Source organism: Hibiscus syriacus, unplaced genomic scaffold (assembly GCF_006381635.1).
Source record: "Hibiscus syriacus cultivar Baekdansim isolate YM2019G1 unplaced genomic scaffold, ASM638163v2 tig00110280_pilon, whole genome shotgun sequence".
Lineage (NCBI taxonomy): Eukaryota > Viridiplantae > Streptophyta > Magnoliopsida > Malvales > Malvaceae > Hibiscus > Hibiscus syriacus.
The window spans coordinates 155,204-171,063 of record NW_024062660.1 but is presented as its reverse complement, the minus strand read 5'-3'; the positions used below and the strand labels follow the sequence as shown (position 1 = coordinate 171,063).

Genomic DNA, 15,860 nt, shown 5'->3' with positions numbered 1-15,860 from the left:
AGATCAGAAAAATCCTTCTCTGAAAAGTTTGCATCTTCAATATGAAAACACAATGATCTGATGGCAGCTAGCTAAACCAACAAAACACAACATAGTGAGCGAAGTACATAATCTTCATAAATAGATTATTATGAAGGGGTAGAGAAAGCAGAGAGACATGATGAAAAAGGAAAAGCGAAGTGATAGAACATACCCTCACAGATAGGTCTTTGGCCCGTAACAACTGTATCAAGGCACAGTATACAGGTCTTTTTGTATCGTCCTTAATCTGCAGGGATGCAAACATCAGTAAAGAATCATTATGATTAATTTCCTGCTGCAACCAAAGTAGAAATTGAAGAGGAATGACAAATGCATACACAGTATTATATCGACATTACAAATTCTAGACTTAAACTGCATCATTCTTTTCTATGAAAACATGAAACAGGTTCCTCATTTCTTGATATAAATTCATGTAAAAATCAATCATCCAATGCACCGGATCAGAGCATATTCCTAGTGGCACTTATACAAACTCTTCCATTGATTTATGTACTCTATATTCTAGTGTTCCAGCAAATGGAACAGGATCAAGTGCCAAAAGATTTTAGAGTTACGGCTTGTCAAAAATCACTAGTTTCTTATCGGAGGGAAACAAATTTCAAGGCTCAATTAGAAATCTACTACACCAGATAGGAAAAGGTTTAGCAACCATCATATTCTGGGAGCTAAATATAGATGTACAAGCTTCTGAACTAAAAATTGGTGGTCATCATTAAGCTATATTGATAAGACCTGTCCCAAATGATGTGGAGGCCCTGTACAACTTTTAAAAATGAGACCCTTAAAATATTTTATAATAAAGATTAATTTGTTAAATTTGAAATTATGAGGGATCTACGAGGTTTCTTTTACCAAAATTTATCATGAAAAACAATTAAAGATATTGTCAAAATCTTTGTTTATAACTTTCTTTGTCATTTTCTCTAGAATCAAACGGAAAATTTATTTTCTCTTCGAACGTAAATATTGTTAGGGCACAAATATTATACATGGACAAGCCTAAATGACATTTATGTGTGAGATCCCTAAATTTTGGGGCCCTGTGATAGAATACATTCTACACTTGTCATTGGACGTGTCTAATACTGATGAATACCTTAACATACTATCTCAGATACATGGCAAAATCAATTACATTAGAAATGAAACTTAAACGTGAAAATTCGTATTGAAACGGGAGATAAAATGTCGAAAAAATACCTTACCGAGTTTGAATTTGGCAAAACAGACTTCAGATTCAGGCTCAGGACGTCGATAAACATAAAATATGACTTTTTTCATAAAAATTGACTTTTTTTGGTTAAAGTCAAAATCAACGATGGTCAAAGTTAAAGTCAATGAGTTGACTCTGTTTGAGTTGACTTGATCAGGTTGACTCAGATAGTTGACTTACCTTGACCGGTTTGGGTTGACTCAGTCGGACTAAACATACCCGGTTCATACTGGGTTGGGTCGGTTCGATCTACCTGGATCGTATTAGAAGGCTCTTGGCGACGACGGGGGTAGTTGAGGATGGTTGATTACTTCATGTTCAAGTACTCACCAAAATCACCCAAAAAACATATAAAAAAATCCAATTAAAACTTAGTGAATCGTGCGGAAGAAAATGGTTAGATCACTTACCACGACGGATTGCGAACGAGAGACAGTGGGGCGATAAATCTTGTCGTGGTTTGGTCGGAATACCATGAGGATTCGAATGCCAACGACGGTGAGGCGAGCCGACGCATTGATCGATCAGAATCGAGTGGCGGGAGAAGGGTTTTCGACGTACCTTTTCGACTTAATTCACGATGATCGGTGACACTTTTAGTCGTCAATCGACGACGAGTTGAAATGAGTCGATGACGTATCGAACGACGGTCGAACGATGACGATTTATGGAGGTCGACGTGGATTCAGTTTAGGGGAAGTTAGGGATTTGGGGAAATTGGGAACTAGGTAATATAACTCGGGTTTAAACCAATATATTATATATTTAATAAAAATATTATCAACAATATAGGTATCCTTATCTCTCGGGGACAGGGGTTCGAACCCCGCTACAACCACTTCGTTTCTTTTTTTTTTCTGTCGACATAAAATGGAGAAATCCAAGGTTAAGTCCTTGAACTTCCTACAACTTTTTAAAACAACCTCAAAGTTTCAAAAACTTACAATTTGCTCCCTAATTTCATTAAATAAGTTTAAATTAAAGACAACTTAAAAAAATTGGGGTGTGCCAAATTTTAATGTTGTAAATAGAAAAAATTTAATTTTTAAATATCAAGTTTTTTATATAATCATTAGCATTTAATTTATTGATCTATTAATTTGAATTGATGTTCATTTTTTGGTATAATAATCCGTATCGGATCTATTGATCGATTAATCCGAATTGAGCATTGCAGAGGAGATGATGATTCATCTTAATTGAATTACTCGATTAACAAACGTCAGATTTAAACTATGGACCTTACGCAAGTGATCTATTATCTCATGTCACTAGACTCATTATTTGTTGGTTACCAAAAATTTTATATTATTAATATATGTGTGTTCACCCTCAAATTTTTTTTCTAAATTCACCACTGTTGGTTACCATTAATCATCATTATAAGATCATACTTTTAATTTAATTTATTTAATATAAATCGTCAAAATTTAAGATTTAAATCAACAATTTAACCATTCCAATTAACTACAGATTAGAGGTTGTCATTACTCATGAGTAGTATTGGATCCAATTTAGTCCAATACATGAGTAAACATTACGCGGTAATTATGGAGTATATAATTACAAATAGTCCTCCAATTATAGGATATTATTTTATTAAGTCATTCGATTATTAAAAATTATAAAATGAATGATCCTTCGACTATAGAATGCTACTTTGTTGAGTCAATCTACTATTAGAAGTTATAAAATGGTCATCTGACTATTCATTATGTTCTAAACTCGTCATTTTCCGTTAAAAAATAGACAATATTTTTAGTTGAACGTCAACTTGTTGACTATGATATGATAAAACATGATCCTAGAATCTCAAATGACTATCATATCACAATCATCGTGTTGATGTCCAACTTAAATAATCTCAAATTTATTAATGAAAAATGATGAGTTTGAAACATAATGAATGCTCGGTGACCATTTTGTAACTTTTAATAGTCAAGCGACTTAACAAAACAATTTTCTATCGCCAGATAACTATTTTATAACTTTTAATAGTTAAAAAGTTTAATAAAATAATAATCTATATTTAGACGACCATTTGTGTACTTTACTCATAAAATTTTTATTTTATAAAATTTAAAATTATTAGATGAATGAAAATAGTCCATTAAAATTAAAATTAAAATTAAAATTAAAAGACATTCACCGAAAATTAATAAATTAATTGAATTATAAATTTTTATTTATTTAATTGTCATAAATTAATATAAAACTAAAAGAATTACATTATATAAATAAATTTTAACCCATAAAAATAATATATTATAAATTTTAATTAATTAAAATAAATTTAGATAAACATGAATCAGCCGTTAATGAAAAAGAAAATAATGTTTCGGCTCTCGCTAGCACAATCCAGGATCCCCAACCCAATTCTCCACGTGTATTTCTAAGTGTTTACATCATCTTCTCCAGGCACCACCTGTCAGTTCCTTGCCATCTTCACCTCCATATATATAAATAAACAAACCCCGATGGACAAACCCAATCCAGGCAGCAAAACTACAAGCGAAGAATCTAACATCAAAATCTTCTTGTGTGAACTTTTTTGTGGAAGACGAATGGCTAGCGACCAGGATCAGTTCAGGCTAGTATCCCCAGCCATAAACCAGGAAGGCAGGTTGCCGAGAAAATACACAGACGAAGGTCAAGGCGCAAAGCGCAACCTTTCTCCGCCGCTGGAATGGTACAATGTGCCCGAAGGTACTCGGACGCTCGCCCTGGTGGTGGAGGACAAAGATGCGCCCGACCCCAGCGGCCCCATCGTGCCGTGGACCTGTTGGGTAGTGATTAACATTCCGCCGACGTTGAAGGGTCTACCGGAGGGATTCTCGGGGAAGGAAGAGGAGGTGGGTGGTGATTATGCTAACATCAAAGAAGGCAACAATGATTATAAGGTTCCGGGGTGGCGAGGACCTAAGTTGCCGTCTCACGGCCACCGGTTCCTCTTCAGGCTGTTTGCTTTGGATGACGAATTGAATGTGGGCAACAAAGTATGTGTAGGGTTAATCGAGATCAAATGGAGTTTTTTTTTTTTTGAAATTTGAATGATTTGATGAATTTGGTTGTTGATTTTTGTGCAGGTGACCAAGGAGAAGGTGCTTGAAGCTGTCGAAGGACAAGTGGTGGCGGAAGCTGAATTGATGACCAAGTTTTAAGTGAAGGCTGTTTGCGTTTGTATTTTTAGTGCTTTGTGTGCTTCTTTGAAAGACGTCTGAACATCAATTAATCGACAGTTTATGAACTTTGGCTTTTCATTTTTGCTTTTATATGTGTATATATATAATCTGTAAACGAGCTAACCCAAGTTCTATTATTATCGAGTTCTAATAAAATTAAACTCTACTCATAAAGTGTACCAGATTAAAACATTTACCAACTTAAAATTATTAAGTTAGATTCAAAATCAAAATAAAAAATTGAAATAGAAAGTGAAACTTCACGAACTTTTTTATTTAAGTTTGACACGAAATTAATAATTAAAGTTTACTTTTGAGTTCAAAAAAAAAGTATATTCCTAATATTTTAGGACTACATATAATTAAAAAAAATACTACATGAAGAGTTTCGTAGGGTGTTTAGAACTTAAAAATAGCGGACCCTTATTCCCATATGTAATATGTAATGGGTATATGTAATGGGGTAAGGGGAGGTAGGATAGTAGGCTACTCCCAACACCAGGTTGAGAGCGAGACCTCCGAATTATGAAATATCCTCCGTGGGACTCGATCCCACGACCTCAAGGCTAGAATAAGGGTCCCATATGTAATGGGATAAGGGGAGGTATGATAGTAGGCTACCCCCAACACCAGGTTGAGAGCAGCTTCTGTGGGAGACCTCCAAATTATGAAATACCATTCGTGGGACTCGATCCCGACCTCAAGGTTAGAACTTGTTTTATTAAAAGTAGGTAAAAAGTTGACCCGAGTTGATTCGATTTGAGATCTTGAGTTGAACAATTTGTGAGTAGTTTGAACTTGATTTAATTAGATTTAATTAAAATTAGATAAAAGTTTGATTTGAAATTTTAACGAGTTGAGTCAATTAAAATTTGATTCGATTCAATAAGTTAGTGAGTAGTTTGTTAATTTTTTTATATATATAACATTTTAATAGTTATATTAAAAAACTATTTCATTCAAAATATTATTAATACATTAATGAATTATTTAAACCTAATAAACTTAATGTTATATATAAAAAATAGAATTATTGAAATGTATTTGTAGATTGTTATTTTGGAGTAAACCTAATAAACTTGACTAACCTGATTATTTAAACTGATTTATTCAATTTAATACCTAATATTAACCCGCACATGATGATCAAATATGATCCAAAACTCGAACTATACTCGATCTAAAGTTTAGTTGATCCAATATGGATCTATATTCAATTTGACCCCTATCGAAAACAACCCAAACTGAAAACAACCTGAATTGAATTTGATCTGAACCAAAAGTAATTCGAACTGTAAATTTATATATACTTGGTTAGAATTATAGCCGAATTAAGCCTAAATGATAAGATTAACATACAAGAACATATATTTTTATACGAATATATCAATAATTCTATATATATACTTGATTAGACTCATAACCAATTCAATCCGAATTAACTTGATTCAAAAGTTGACCCAAATCGAAAATCAACTGAACAAATATTAACCCAATTCAAAAATCAATCGATTCGATATTGACCGACCTAAAATCTAACCGATCTGATATTAACTCAACCCAAAAATCAAACGATTTGATAGTCACCCGACCTAAAAATTGATCAACTCGAAAATTGACCCGACTCGCTACCTGATTTCCCATACACCCAAACTAAATTCGAATGAGACCAAATTCAACCCGAATAAAATCAAACCAAAGATAATCTAGACTCGAAAATGATTTGACCCAAAATGACTATACCCAAACCTGATCCAAATGACCCATTTGCCAGCTCTACTTTGGAGTTTAAACTTTGAAATTGCTTTATACATTCTTTTAATATTCTTTTGGTTAAATTTATTAATTTATCTTTATATTAAGCTCTATATAGTATTTATAGATTTTATTTAAGTTTAGAAAATAGGATAAATTTTTTTTGATGAGTTTAACGAGCAATGAAGCATGTAACGAGCTTAATGAGAAATGAACTTAATGAGAAACGAACTTAACGAGCAACGAGTTAAGTAATAAATTTTTAAAGAGCACGAGTCAAGTAAAATTTTAACGAGCTTAATGAGTAACGAGTTGAATTCAATAATAAAATTTTTAACGAATATAAATCGAACACTGTCCAACTCGTGATCGACTCGCTCAATAAGTACCTATGAAATTTAATATTATAATTATAACATTTTATAATTTAGTGATTAAAATAGAAATGTGATTAAATTTAAATGATCAATGGTGTAGTTTATCAACATTTAAATAGAGGGAAATAGTCTCCCGTGCTTGCCACGCAATTAAAGCTAGAAAACTAAACTGCTGTACCGCCTTTCTTCCTCTTTCGGATCTGGAATCTCTAAACCCTCAAATTAGGGATCGCAACGGGTAGGAGTGTTCGAAATTCGGTTTTAATCGAATTAACCGACCGAATCGAATTAGTTCGGTTAATTCGGTCGAGAAACGATTAAAGATTTTTTTTGGAATTCGGTTAACGGTTAATTCGGTTCGAAATCAGTTAATTAACCGAATTAACCGAATTAACCTTTAAATATAATTATATTAAGAGGCCCAATCTATTTTAAATCCATTTAAAACCCAAATCAATATTAATTAATTAAAATAATATCAAAACTAAATGCAAAATGTTTGAATCAAATTAATTAGATATTATTTAAATTAATTATAAATTATTATTTTTAATTAAAAAAATATTAAATTCTAAAATTCTAAAAAAATTCAGTTAATTCGAAAATTAACCGAATTAACCGAAATTTATTCGGTTCGGTTAATATTTTCGAAAAAAAGTTCGGTTCGGTTAACGGTTAAAGAAAAAAAAAAGTTCGGTTAATTCGAAAATGATAGTTCGGTCGGTTCGGCCACCGAATTAACCGAATTAATACCCCTAGCAACGAGATAGGGTGAGGTTGCTTTTGCATTACCTAATTTGTCCCCAATATTTATAGGTACGGTTTTAGAAAATATGTATTATATGTTTCGGGGATTTTTTTTATCCTTATACTTATCCTTTATAGATCTCTGCTGATTTCGATTAATTCTCACCCCAAAAAAATTAACAAACATTTTTAAAATCGATACAACTCCTAAAATTTATAAGATATATCAAATTGTCTTAAATTGATCTCTATCTATAATGTGAATGTTTCAAACATCAATATTTGTCTAATAACTAATATATATATATACAATCTTAATCATTTTCAATCTCAACAAATCAATGTATATAAAATGAGAAAAAAAATATAAACTTCAATTTTAATTCATTTAATATGTAATAGTGGCAATATGTAATCTAATAATCTTATCATATATAATTTTTTATTAAAATATATATTAAGAGTATATAGTTAAATGATTATAAATATATTTTTAAAATTTTATAAAATATCAAGATTCCTATGGATATTTTTTAAGAATCTCAACAATTATTTATACAGATACAATTCAAATATTTTTCGAAAATATCTACAACTCGAATATAACAATCACCGTCCTAATCCCTATTTGAGCTTAGGAATAAAACTTCTACTGTCCTCATTCCCATGTGAAAATTTTGGTTATTTCTCATCCTGTGGGTTTTAATCTCCACGATTTTCAATTTTTCTCCTATCCGGTTGTCACCCTACCTCAAATTAACACGCTAGAATTTTCCTTCTCTTTCCCGAGAAAATTTAAGAGGGAAAGTCAATCAAATGGAAACCATATTCGCCCTCCGTCTCAAATCCCATCTCCTCTACAATCTCCAACTTCAAAATCCGCCATCTCCACCCACCTTTATATCTCCGCCGTCGATCTCTCATCTCGTGCCACCTCCAATCGCCGCCAACAGTCAATTCTTCACATCCCGCACATTCCGCTTCCTCTCCACGTCCACGCATCGAGTCCCCACCCGATCCAGAAAGGTTGATATCGGGGCCCGAGCACGCCAGCTCCAGACTCGTCGCCTCTGACCTATGCCTTAACATTCGGTTGCGTAGCGGGATTCGTAGTTTTAGTTCTCAACAATTTTCAAGATCAATTAGTTTTCTACGTCACCCCAACCGACACCATCGAAAAATACACGAAAAATCCTTCGAAAACGAAGTTCAGACTCGGCGGTCTGGTTCTAGAAGGAAGTGTGGTTCAGCCGGGTTCTTGTAAAGAAATGGAGTTCGTCATTACCGATTTGATAACCAATATTTTGGTTTGATACGAAGGTTCGCTATCGGATTTATTTAGAGAAGGACATTCCATTATTGTTGAAGGATTTATTAAGCCTTTTATGGAAGAAATTAAAAAGGACGTTTCGTCGAGGAGTGTATCTACGAAAGTAAGGAGCGACGACTGTTACTTTTCGATCACCGAGGTTCTTGCTAAGCACGACGAGAAGTATATGCCTCAAGAGGTTGCAGCTTCCATTGAGAAGAATAAGAAAAAGATTGAGGAAGGGCTGGAAGGAGCTAATGAAGCGATAGCTTGACATTGATATGACTGACATTTTTCACATGGTAATATTTTTTTTTGATAGGAATGGTAGGCCTCGTTAAAAACCCCCTTCATGATTAAAGGATCACAAGGTGCTCTTTAATCAGCGGAAGGACGAAAAGAGTGCCTAAAAATTCATTGATAACCAAAAGTTACATAAAACTTTAAAACTACCATACAGTCTCCCTTTACAATAACCAACCCAAAGCCTAAATTATAACCTAACCAAAACAAAACTGTATATCTAGCTAATACCAGCCTTAGCTAGACTATCAGCCTCAACATTGGTTGACCTAGCAACGCATCTAATAATACCATTTAAACCTCTGAACTTAGTAACAATGTCTGTCACTAAGTCTATGTAGACATAGGGACAACGATCGTTGTTCTTGACCCAATCCACTGCTAATTTACTGTCAGTCTCAACGATTAAACGTTCCTTAAAACGCTGCTGAATCGAAGCAAAGAAAGTTAAGCCTTTCTTAATTGTCATAAGCTCTATCAAAATAGGAGGACCTGGACCAACAACCTCTTGGAAAGAACCCACCACCGAGCCATCATCAACTCTTAGAATGCCCCCAACACCACTTTTCCTCCAATCTGTAGTCACAGCCGCATCCACATTCAGCTTTATAAGGCCCTTTGGAGGATGAGACCAAGACATAATTTTGATGATATGAGAGCTTGAATAAGAGCAGCAATCCCCAAGAGATGGATCACTAATGAGAGAGTTTTTTAGAATAGACACATCTTTATATTTAGCTAAGAACCAAGCAGTCAACCTACATCTTGCCATAAAAATAGATCAATCTAATCTAATCTCCCCCCATCGAACATAATGTCATTCCTATATTTCCAAATTGTTCATAAAACCACTCCCGGAATGAATGACTAAATTTTAGAATTAGGTATCAAGTCTTCTCAAGAAAACATAAAACTTTGAGCATTGGCTTGAAAAACTGAACAAACTCCCCAAAATCTCAAGAATTTATTCCATAGGGACCACGCCACAAAACAAGTAAAGAATAAGTATGTTGATGATTCATCTTCCTTTTTACATAAAGGGCATGCAACTTCTACAATAGCTGAAACACCTCTCCTTTGTAACTCTTGTTTTACTGGCAATCTCTGATGCACCATCTGCCACATAAAGACCTCCACTCTAGGAGGCATCAATCCCTCCAAACGTATTTCATCCAAAATGAGTTTGTTGTACTAACAGGACAACATGACTTCACACTCGAATTGACAGTATACACTCCTTCCTCATTCCCTCTCCAGTCTAACCCATTTGATAACTCATGTGAAAGAGTGATATTGTGAATTATTGCCATTAAATCAGAAAACTGATCCAGTTCACAGTCACTCAAATTCCTTATCATTTGAACATGCCAAGACCAAACTGATGACCAAAACTCCCCAAACTCATTTAGCTTCTCATTCTTGTTTGAAGAAAGAACAAACAATCTCGGGAAAACCACTTTTACAGGGGAATCATGCGCCCAACTATCAAACCAAAATCCGGTGCTCCCTCCATGCCCCACTCATACTTTAAACATACTCCAAAACTTAGTACCAAACTGATCCTGTTTGAAATGATTACGGACCACTAATTTCCAAATCCAAGAAGCATGTGCAGGAAGTTTATTGTTAAACATCAGTAATCTAGGATCCAGATTATATTTACAACAGATAACCTTCTTCCACACGTCTCCCTATCGTTAGCAAACCTCCAAGTTCATTTCCCTAGGAGAGCTCTATTCATATAACTAATATCCAAAGCACCAAGACCACCAGCACTTTTTTCAGAGTACACTGTCGATCAATTAACCCAGTGAATTATTTTGGCCTCTACCCCTCCCCCCATAAAAATCTGGCCATGATGGAATTGAGTTTAACAAGCACCGAAGAAGGAATCTTAAACAGGGACATGAAATAGGTAAGTAAGGAACACAAATATGCCTTCAATAAAACCAGCCTCCCTGCCATTGACAGAGTCTTAGCCTTCCATCCGGCTAACTTCTTATAAAACTACCGGATCCCACAACAATAGAGAATTTCTTTTAGCACCAAGAGGCAAGCCCAAATATTCCGTAGGGAAATGTCCTATTGAACAACCAATATCATTAGCCCACTGAATAACATCTTCCTCAATAATATTAATACCAAATAATTTGCTCTTAGAAAGATTCAATTTCAGTCCTGACATAACTTCGAAAACACGTAGAATCCTCTTAACATTAATAATCTGTGTCTTCGAAGCATTGTAGAAAATGATGAGATCATCTGCGAATTGCAGATGAGACAAGTTAACTGAAGCCTCATCTTTACCAACAACCAGACCACAAAAAAGACCCGAAGATACTGCTTTAAGAAGCAACAGATTAAGCAGTTCTCCAACGAGATTAAACATAAAAGGGGAAAGAGAACAACCCTGTCTAAGACCTCTAGCCATAGGAAATTCAATAGTAGGAACATCGTTAACTAACACTGACACCGAAGCTGTTATAACACACATCCGAATCCAACTACACCATTTTGAACCAAACCCCATTTTAGCCATAACTTTAAAGAGAATGTCTCAATCTACCGTATCATAAGCCTTCTTGAAGTCCACCTTAAATACATAACCCTTCAAACCTTTCTTCCTCCACAAATCAATTCCTTCATTAGCAATAAAAGAACAGTCCAAAATTTGTCTCCCTAGAATAAAAGCAAATTGTGACTCACTGATAATATCATTGATGCAACATCTCAACCTTCTCGAAAGACACTTGGAAAGAATCTTGTACATCCCTCCTACTAGGGAAATAGGTCTGAAATCATCTAAACCCCCAATATTAGAACCATTCGGGATGAAAGTTATGAAAGAATGATTTATGCCATGCTCCCAATCCTTTCCCAAAAAGAAATTATGAAAAAACTTAAGTATATCACCTTTCAAGATAAACCAAATTTTTTTTAAAAATCTCATATTCAACCCATAGGACCCAGGAGCTTTATTACTATCACATGAATTAATGGTTTCCCAAATCTCATCTTTCGTAAACTCATTTTCTAACATAAAATTATGCTCCAAAGAAATTCTTGAAAAGTTCAACTTAATATCCTCTACTTCCAAAGTTGAACAACAATTAAAAGCTTTAAAAAAATGCTCTCTGACACTAGACTTGATAATAACAGGATTTTTTATAATTACACCATCAACATTAATAGCATTCAGAGAATTCAACCTCCTCCTAATGGAAGCGCAAGTGTGAAAAAATTTAGAATTTCAGTCTCCATCTTTAACCCACTTCTCTCTTGAATTTTGAAACCAAATTTGCTCCTCGATTCTGTATAGTCTCCAAAGTTCATTTCTCAATAGCCTCAATTATGACACATTGTCAACAGCATTGGAAAACTGATTTTGCTGCATCCTCTTTTCTAGCTGGTGAATTTTGTCTTCAAGAACATAAATATCCACACAAGGAAACTGTTTTCTATCCCCATACCAACTCTTAATGGCAGTCTTCGTATTCCTAAGTACACTCAAAATACCAGCTCGTGTCTTATCTTTTTTGAACTCCTTAATAGACTCAACAACCTTCTCCCCAAAACCATTCTCAGTCAATAAATAGCTAAACAACCTAAAAGGTCTCTTACCCCAATTATCTTCCCCACTCTCAAGAACAATTGCATTATGATCAGAGACAGATTTAGGCAGTAAAAGCTGGTTAATACCAGAAATTTCTGCTAAGAAACTAACATTCACCAGAAACCTGTCGAGTTTCACAACAGTAGGCAAATCCTGATTGCTGCTCCAGGTAAAGTTCCCCCCAATTAGAGGCAAATCAATAAGCCTCGTTTGCTGAATAAAGAGACTAAAAATTTCCATAGAATTTCTGTTGTGAGATCTACCTTCCTTCTTATCTTCTGTTAAATAGGCATTGAAATCCCCTCCCACACAAAAGGGACATTGTACCCATTTAAAAACAGTCCAAGTTCTTCAAAAAAAACCAGCATTCTTTTCCTCCAAAGATGGACCATAAACGTTTATGAAGCCACACCTAAAATGGTTGGACTTGAAATTCCCGAAAACAACAATAAACCTCCTGTGAATATGCTAATCTTCTACCTCAAAAATATTATCATCCCAACAACTTAAAATACCTCCTGAAGAACCTACTGTTGGTGACTCAACAAACCCCTGCAACTTATTCAAACCACTTCTCCTTAAAAAGATCTAGGTAAATTCTTAAGTTTTGTTTCTTGTAGAAAAAGAAACGGTGTTTTTTCTCATAAACTAGTTTTTGCACAGCTCTATGCTTCTCCTTTTTACCCAACCCCTTAACGTTCCAAGACAAAATAATTAGCTTTGGCATGATACTCTTGTTTGGAAGTACCCAAAACAATCCAAGGAAAAAACAAACGAGCTCAATTAGCCCCACTCAATCCTTTCTCCAAGTCCATAATTTTTTTGTAGAAAAGCTTCCTTCCCTTCCTTGAAAGATATTCTCAATATCTTGCTAATTTCCCATGTAGCAATAGCTTCCTCCAACAGCAATGGAAAAGCTGATGAGGATAATGTAGAAACACTAGCATGATCTATAGCTTCCCTAATGAGGGATCTTTTAAATCTCCTGTTTAGTCTCCTCGCCCTTGAATTATCAGTGTCCCTTTCTGAAAAACCAGCAGCCTCTGAAATTTCAGAATGCCATCCTCTAGAAATTAAAGCCCCACCCACCTCATCACTGAACACCCCTCGTGATACCTGCTTACAATCCTGTACATTCTTACAATCCTGCACATGGTAATATTTCGTTAACTAATTCATTTTGATTGGAAATTTTGTAAACTTATCGGCTAAGATTGAACCATAGATTTGAGAATCAGATTTTCTAGTGGAATTATAATAAGAGAGTGGGGAAGAGGATGAAATCAAAACACTTGAGGCATTTGTTTCCTTTTAATTCTATTGTGGTCTTTACTTACCTTGAATAATAATTCATCCTCAGGAATTTACATTACCTATTGTTTGATGGATGCATTTGTTCTAGTCTCTACTCATTCTAATGTCATTGTAGGCAAAGCAAAATGGGGTTTTGGCATCGATTGTTACTTGTTAGTTTATTTTGATTGGCCTTTGGATGATAGTGTTAGGCAATTACTGCAAATTCAGCTATGGGAACATATTGTCTGTTCATATTAACACTAATTGTCAAGCTCTTTTTTATTTCTGCTAAAAGAAACTCATAGCTGGATAATGTTCTGGTTATCACCTTGTAGTTGGTATGTTCTATTATTTTGAGGATTCACGTTTCTGTATGGAGTTTATGGTTATCTTTTATAATTTGAAATATATTCTTTCATATTCTTGCTTTCTGCTTTGTTCAAAGTTGATTTCTTTACACGGTGACCATTTCCTAGTAATCTCCTTTGTATCTGGTCATGGTTCTTCCTCTTTTTTGAGTGTATGCAGATCGACAAGTATGCTTTGTATGATTCAATAATTTTAAATGATGCAATTGTTGTTTCCTCTTTATTGTTGGGTACTAAATTGAGAGGAAAAGGATTTTATGATGAGCAAGATATATTAAAGTTTTGTGAGCACAAGGAGCCTAGGAAGTAAAAGACAATTCAATTTTCCACGAGGATTCATAGTGCCAAAGGTTCAAAAATTAGAGCTCTACTGAGGTTAGTTAAGGTTGATATAGTTGCTTAAGCCATATTTATGATTGAAAATATAGTTGTCATTGATATTCAGGATTATGTAGTGCGTACTGTCATTGTTCATGATGGTATTGTTGGGGGATAAAGTTGGTACTTATGATAACGCTATTGATTTTTTTGATGATTTTGATCGAGATGGAATACAACTTGGACTTACTTGATGTTCATTGATAATTGATTAGGGGTTTAATGGAAAAGGTAAAGAATTTGTTCATTTTGAAAATTTTATTTTCATTTCTTGCACTTTTTAGATTTCGTGTCAAGGTGGAGAATTTATTATTTTTCATAAAGTTAAATTTTATTAAAAAATTATATTCTTTTCGTGTATCTTTAGAATTCATGTCATTGTGAAGATTTGTTAGAGTTCGTGACTTCAACTCTATTTTGATATGACTCAAAGGCATTTCTCGAGGTCAAGTAATTAATTCTATAAATAGATAAGGTTAAAGTTCAGCTTGATTAAGTTACAAACCTCTTGTAATTTTAATAATACAATTAATTTCTCAATTATGATTGATTTTTTCTTTCAGGATTTTCATATAAAATGTAACATTTTCGATCCGAGCTAGATGTTATGGTCGAACTCAAAATACAAATACAAAAGTAAATTTTTTTGAAAATTTATATTCCTTAGGCGAAAATTATATTTATATTTTGTTGGTATACAATCATATGATTTTCCAACAATGCATACGTATGTATGTGAAAGGAATATATTAATAAAAATATTTAAATTTGCATACCATATGAATGATTAGGTAAACACACCCGACAGTGACTAATGTATTATTATATTACTAATTGCAATTAATGAAATGAAGCTTATTTCAAAGCTGACTTCTCAATAAAAGGCAAACATATAAATGATATTAATTCCATGACCAAAAAAATATCTGAAATAATATATATTAAAAAGAATGTTGAGCTTTACCAACCACCAGTTGACTTAGTGGGATGAGACACTAGGTTTCTTAAGCAAGATCAGTGGTTCGAATTTTGGTGTTTGCAAATGGAACAAAATGGGTTAGGAGGGTCGCCCTCGCCTCTGCAGTACCCGATCTAGATTAGTTGGTCAATAAATCAGATATCAGTGATTAATTCAATCGTTTTTTTTAATGCACAAAGGTGTCAGTTCAAAGATTGATGCACAGATGTGCTCAATCATTTCTTTTATGCACAGAGGTGCCAGATCATAGATTGAAGCAAAGAGGTGTTCAATCATCCCAAAGCACAGAAATGCT

General features: G+C 34.0%; 1 protein-coding gene and 1 pseudogene across 1 annotated transcript; both read left to right on the top strand.

The window, feature by feature from the left end:
* Nucleotides 1–3,784: 3,784 nt before the first annotated feature.
* On the top strand, nucleotides 3,785–4,518 carry LOC120116007 (UPF0098 protein CPn_0877/CP_0992/CPj0877/CpB0906-like). Its single transcript, XM_039136587.1, has 2 exons — nucleotides 3,785–4,254; nucleotides 4,345–4,518. The coding sequence occupies exons 1-2, from the start codon at nucleotides 3,823–3,825 to the stop codon at nucleotides 4,417–4,419; spliced, it is 507 nt and encodes a 168-aa protein (XP_038992518.1). The 5' UTR covers nucleotides 3,785–3,822; the 3' UTR covers nucleotides 4,420–4,518.
* A 3,617-nt stretch (nucleotides 4,519–8,135) lies between these two features.
* Nucleotides 8,136–8,902, top strand: LOC120116038 (annotated as a pseudogene).
* Nucleotides 8,903–15,860: the final 6,958 nt, after the last annotated feature.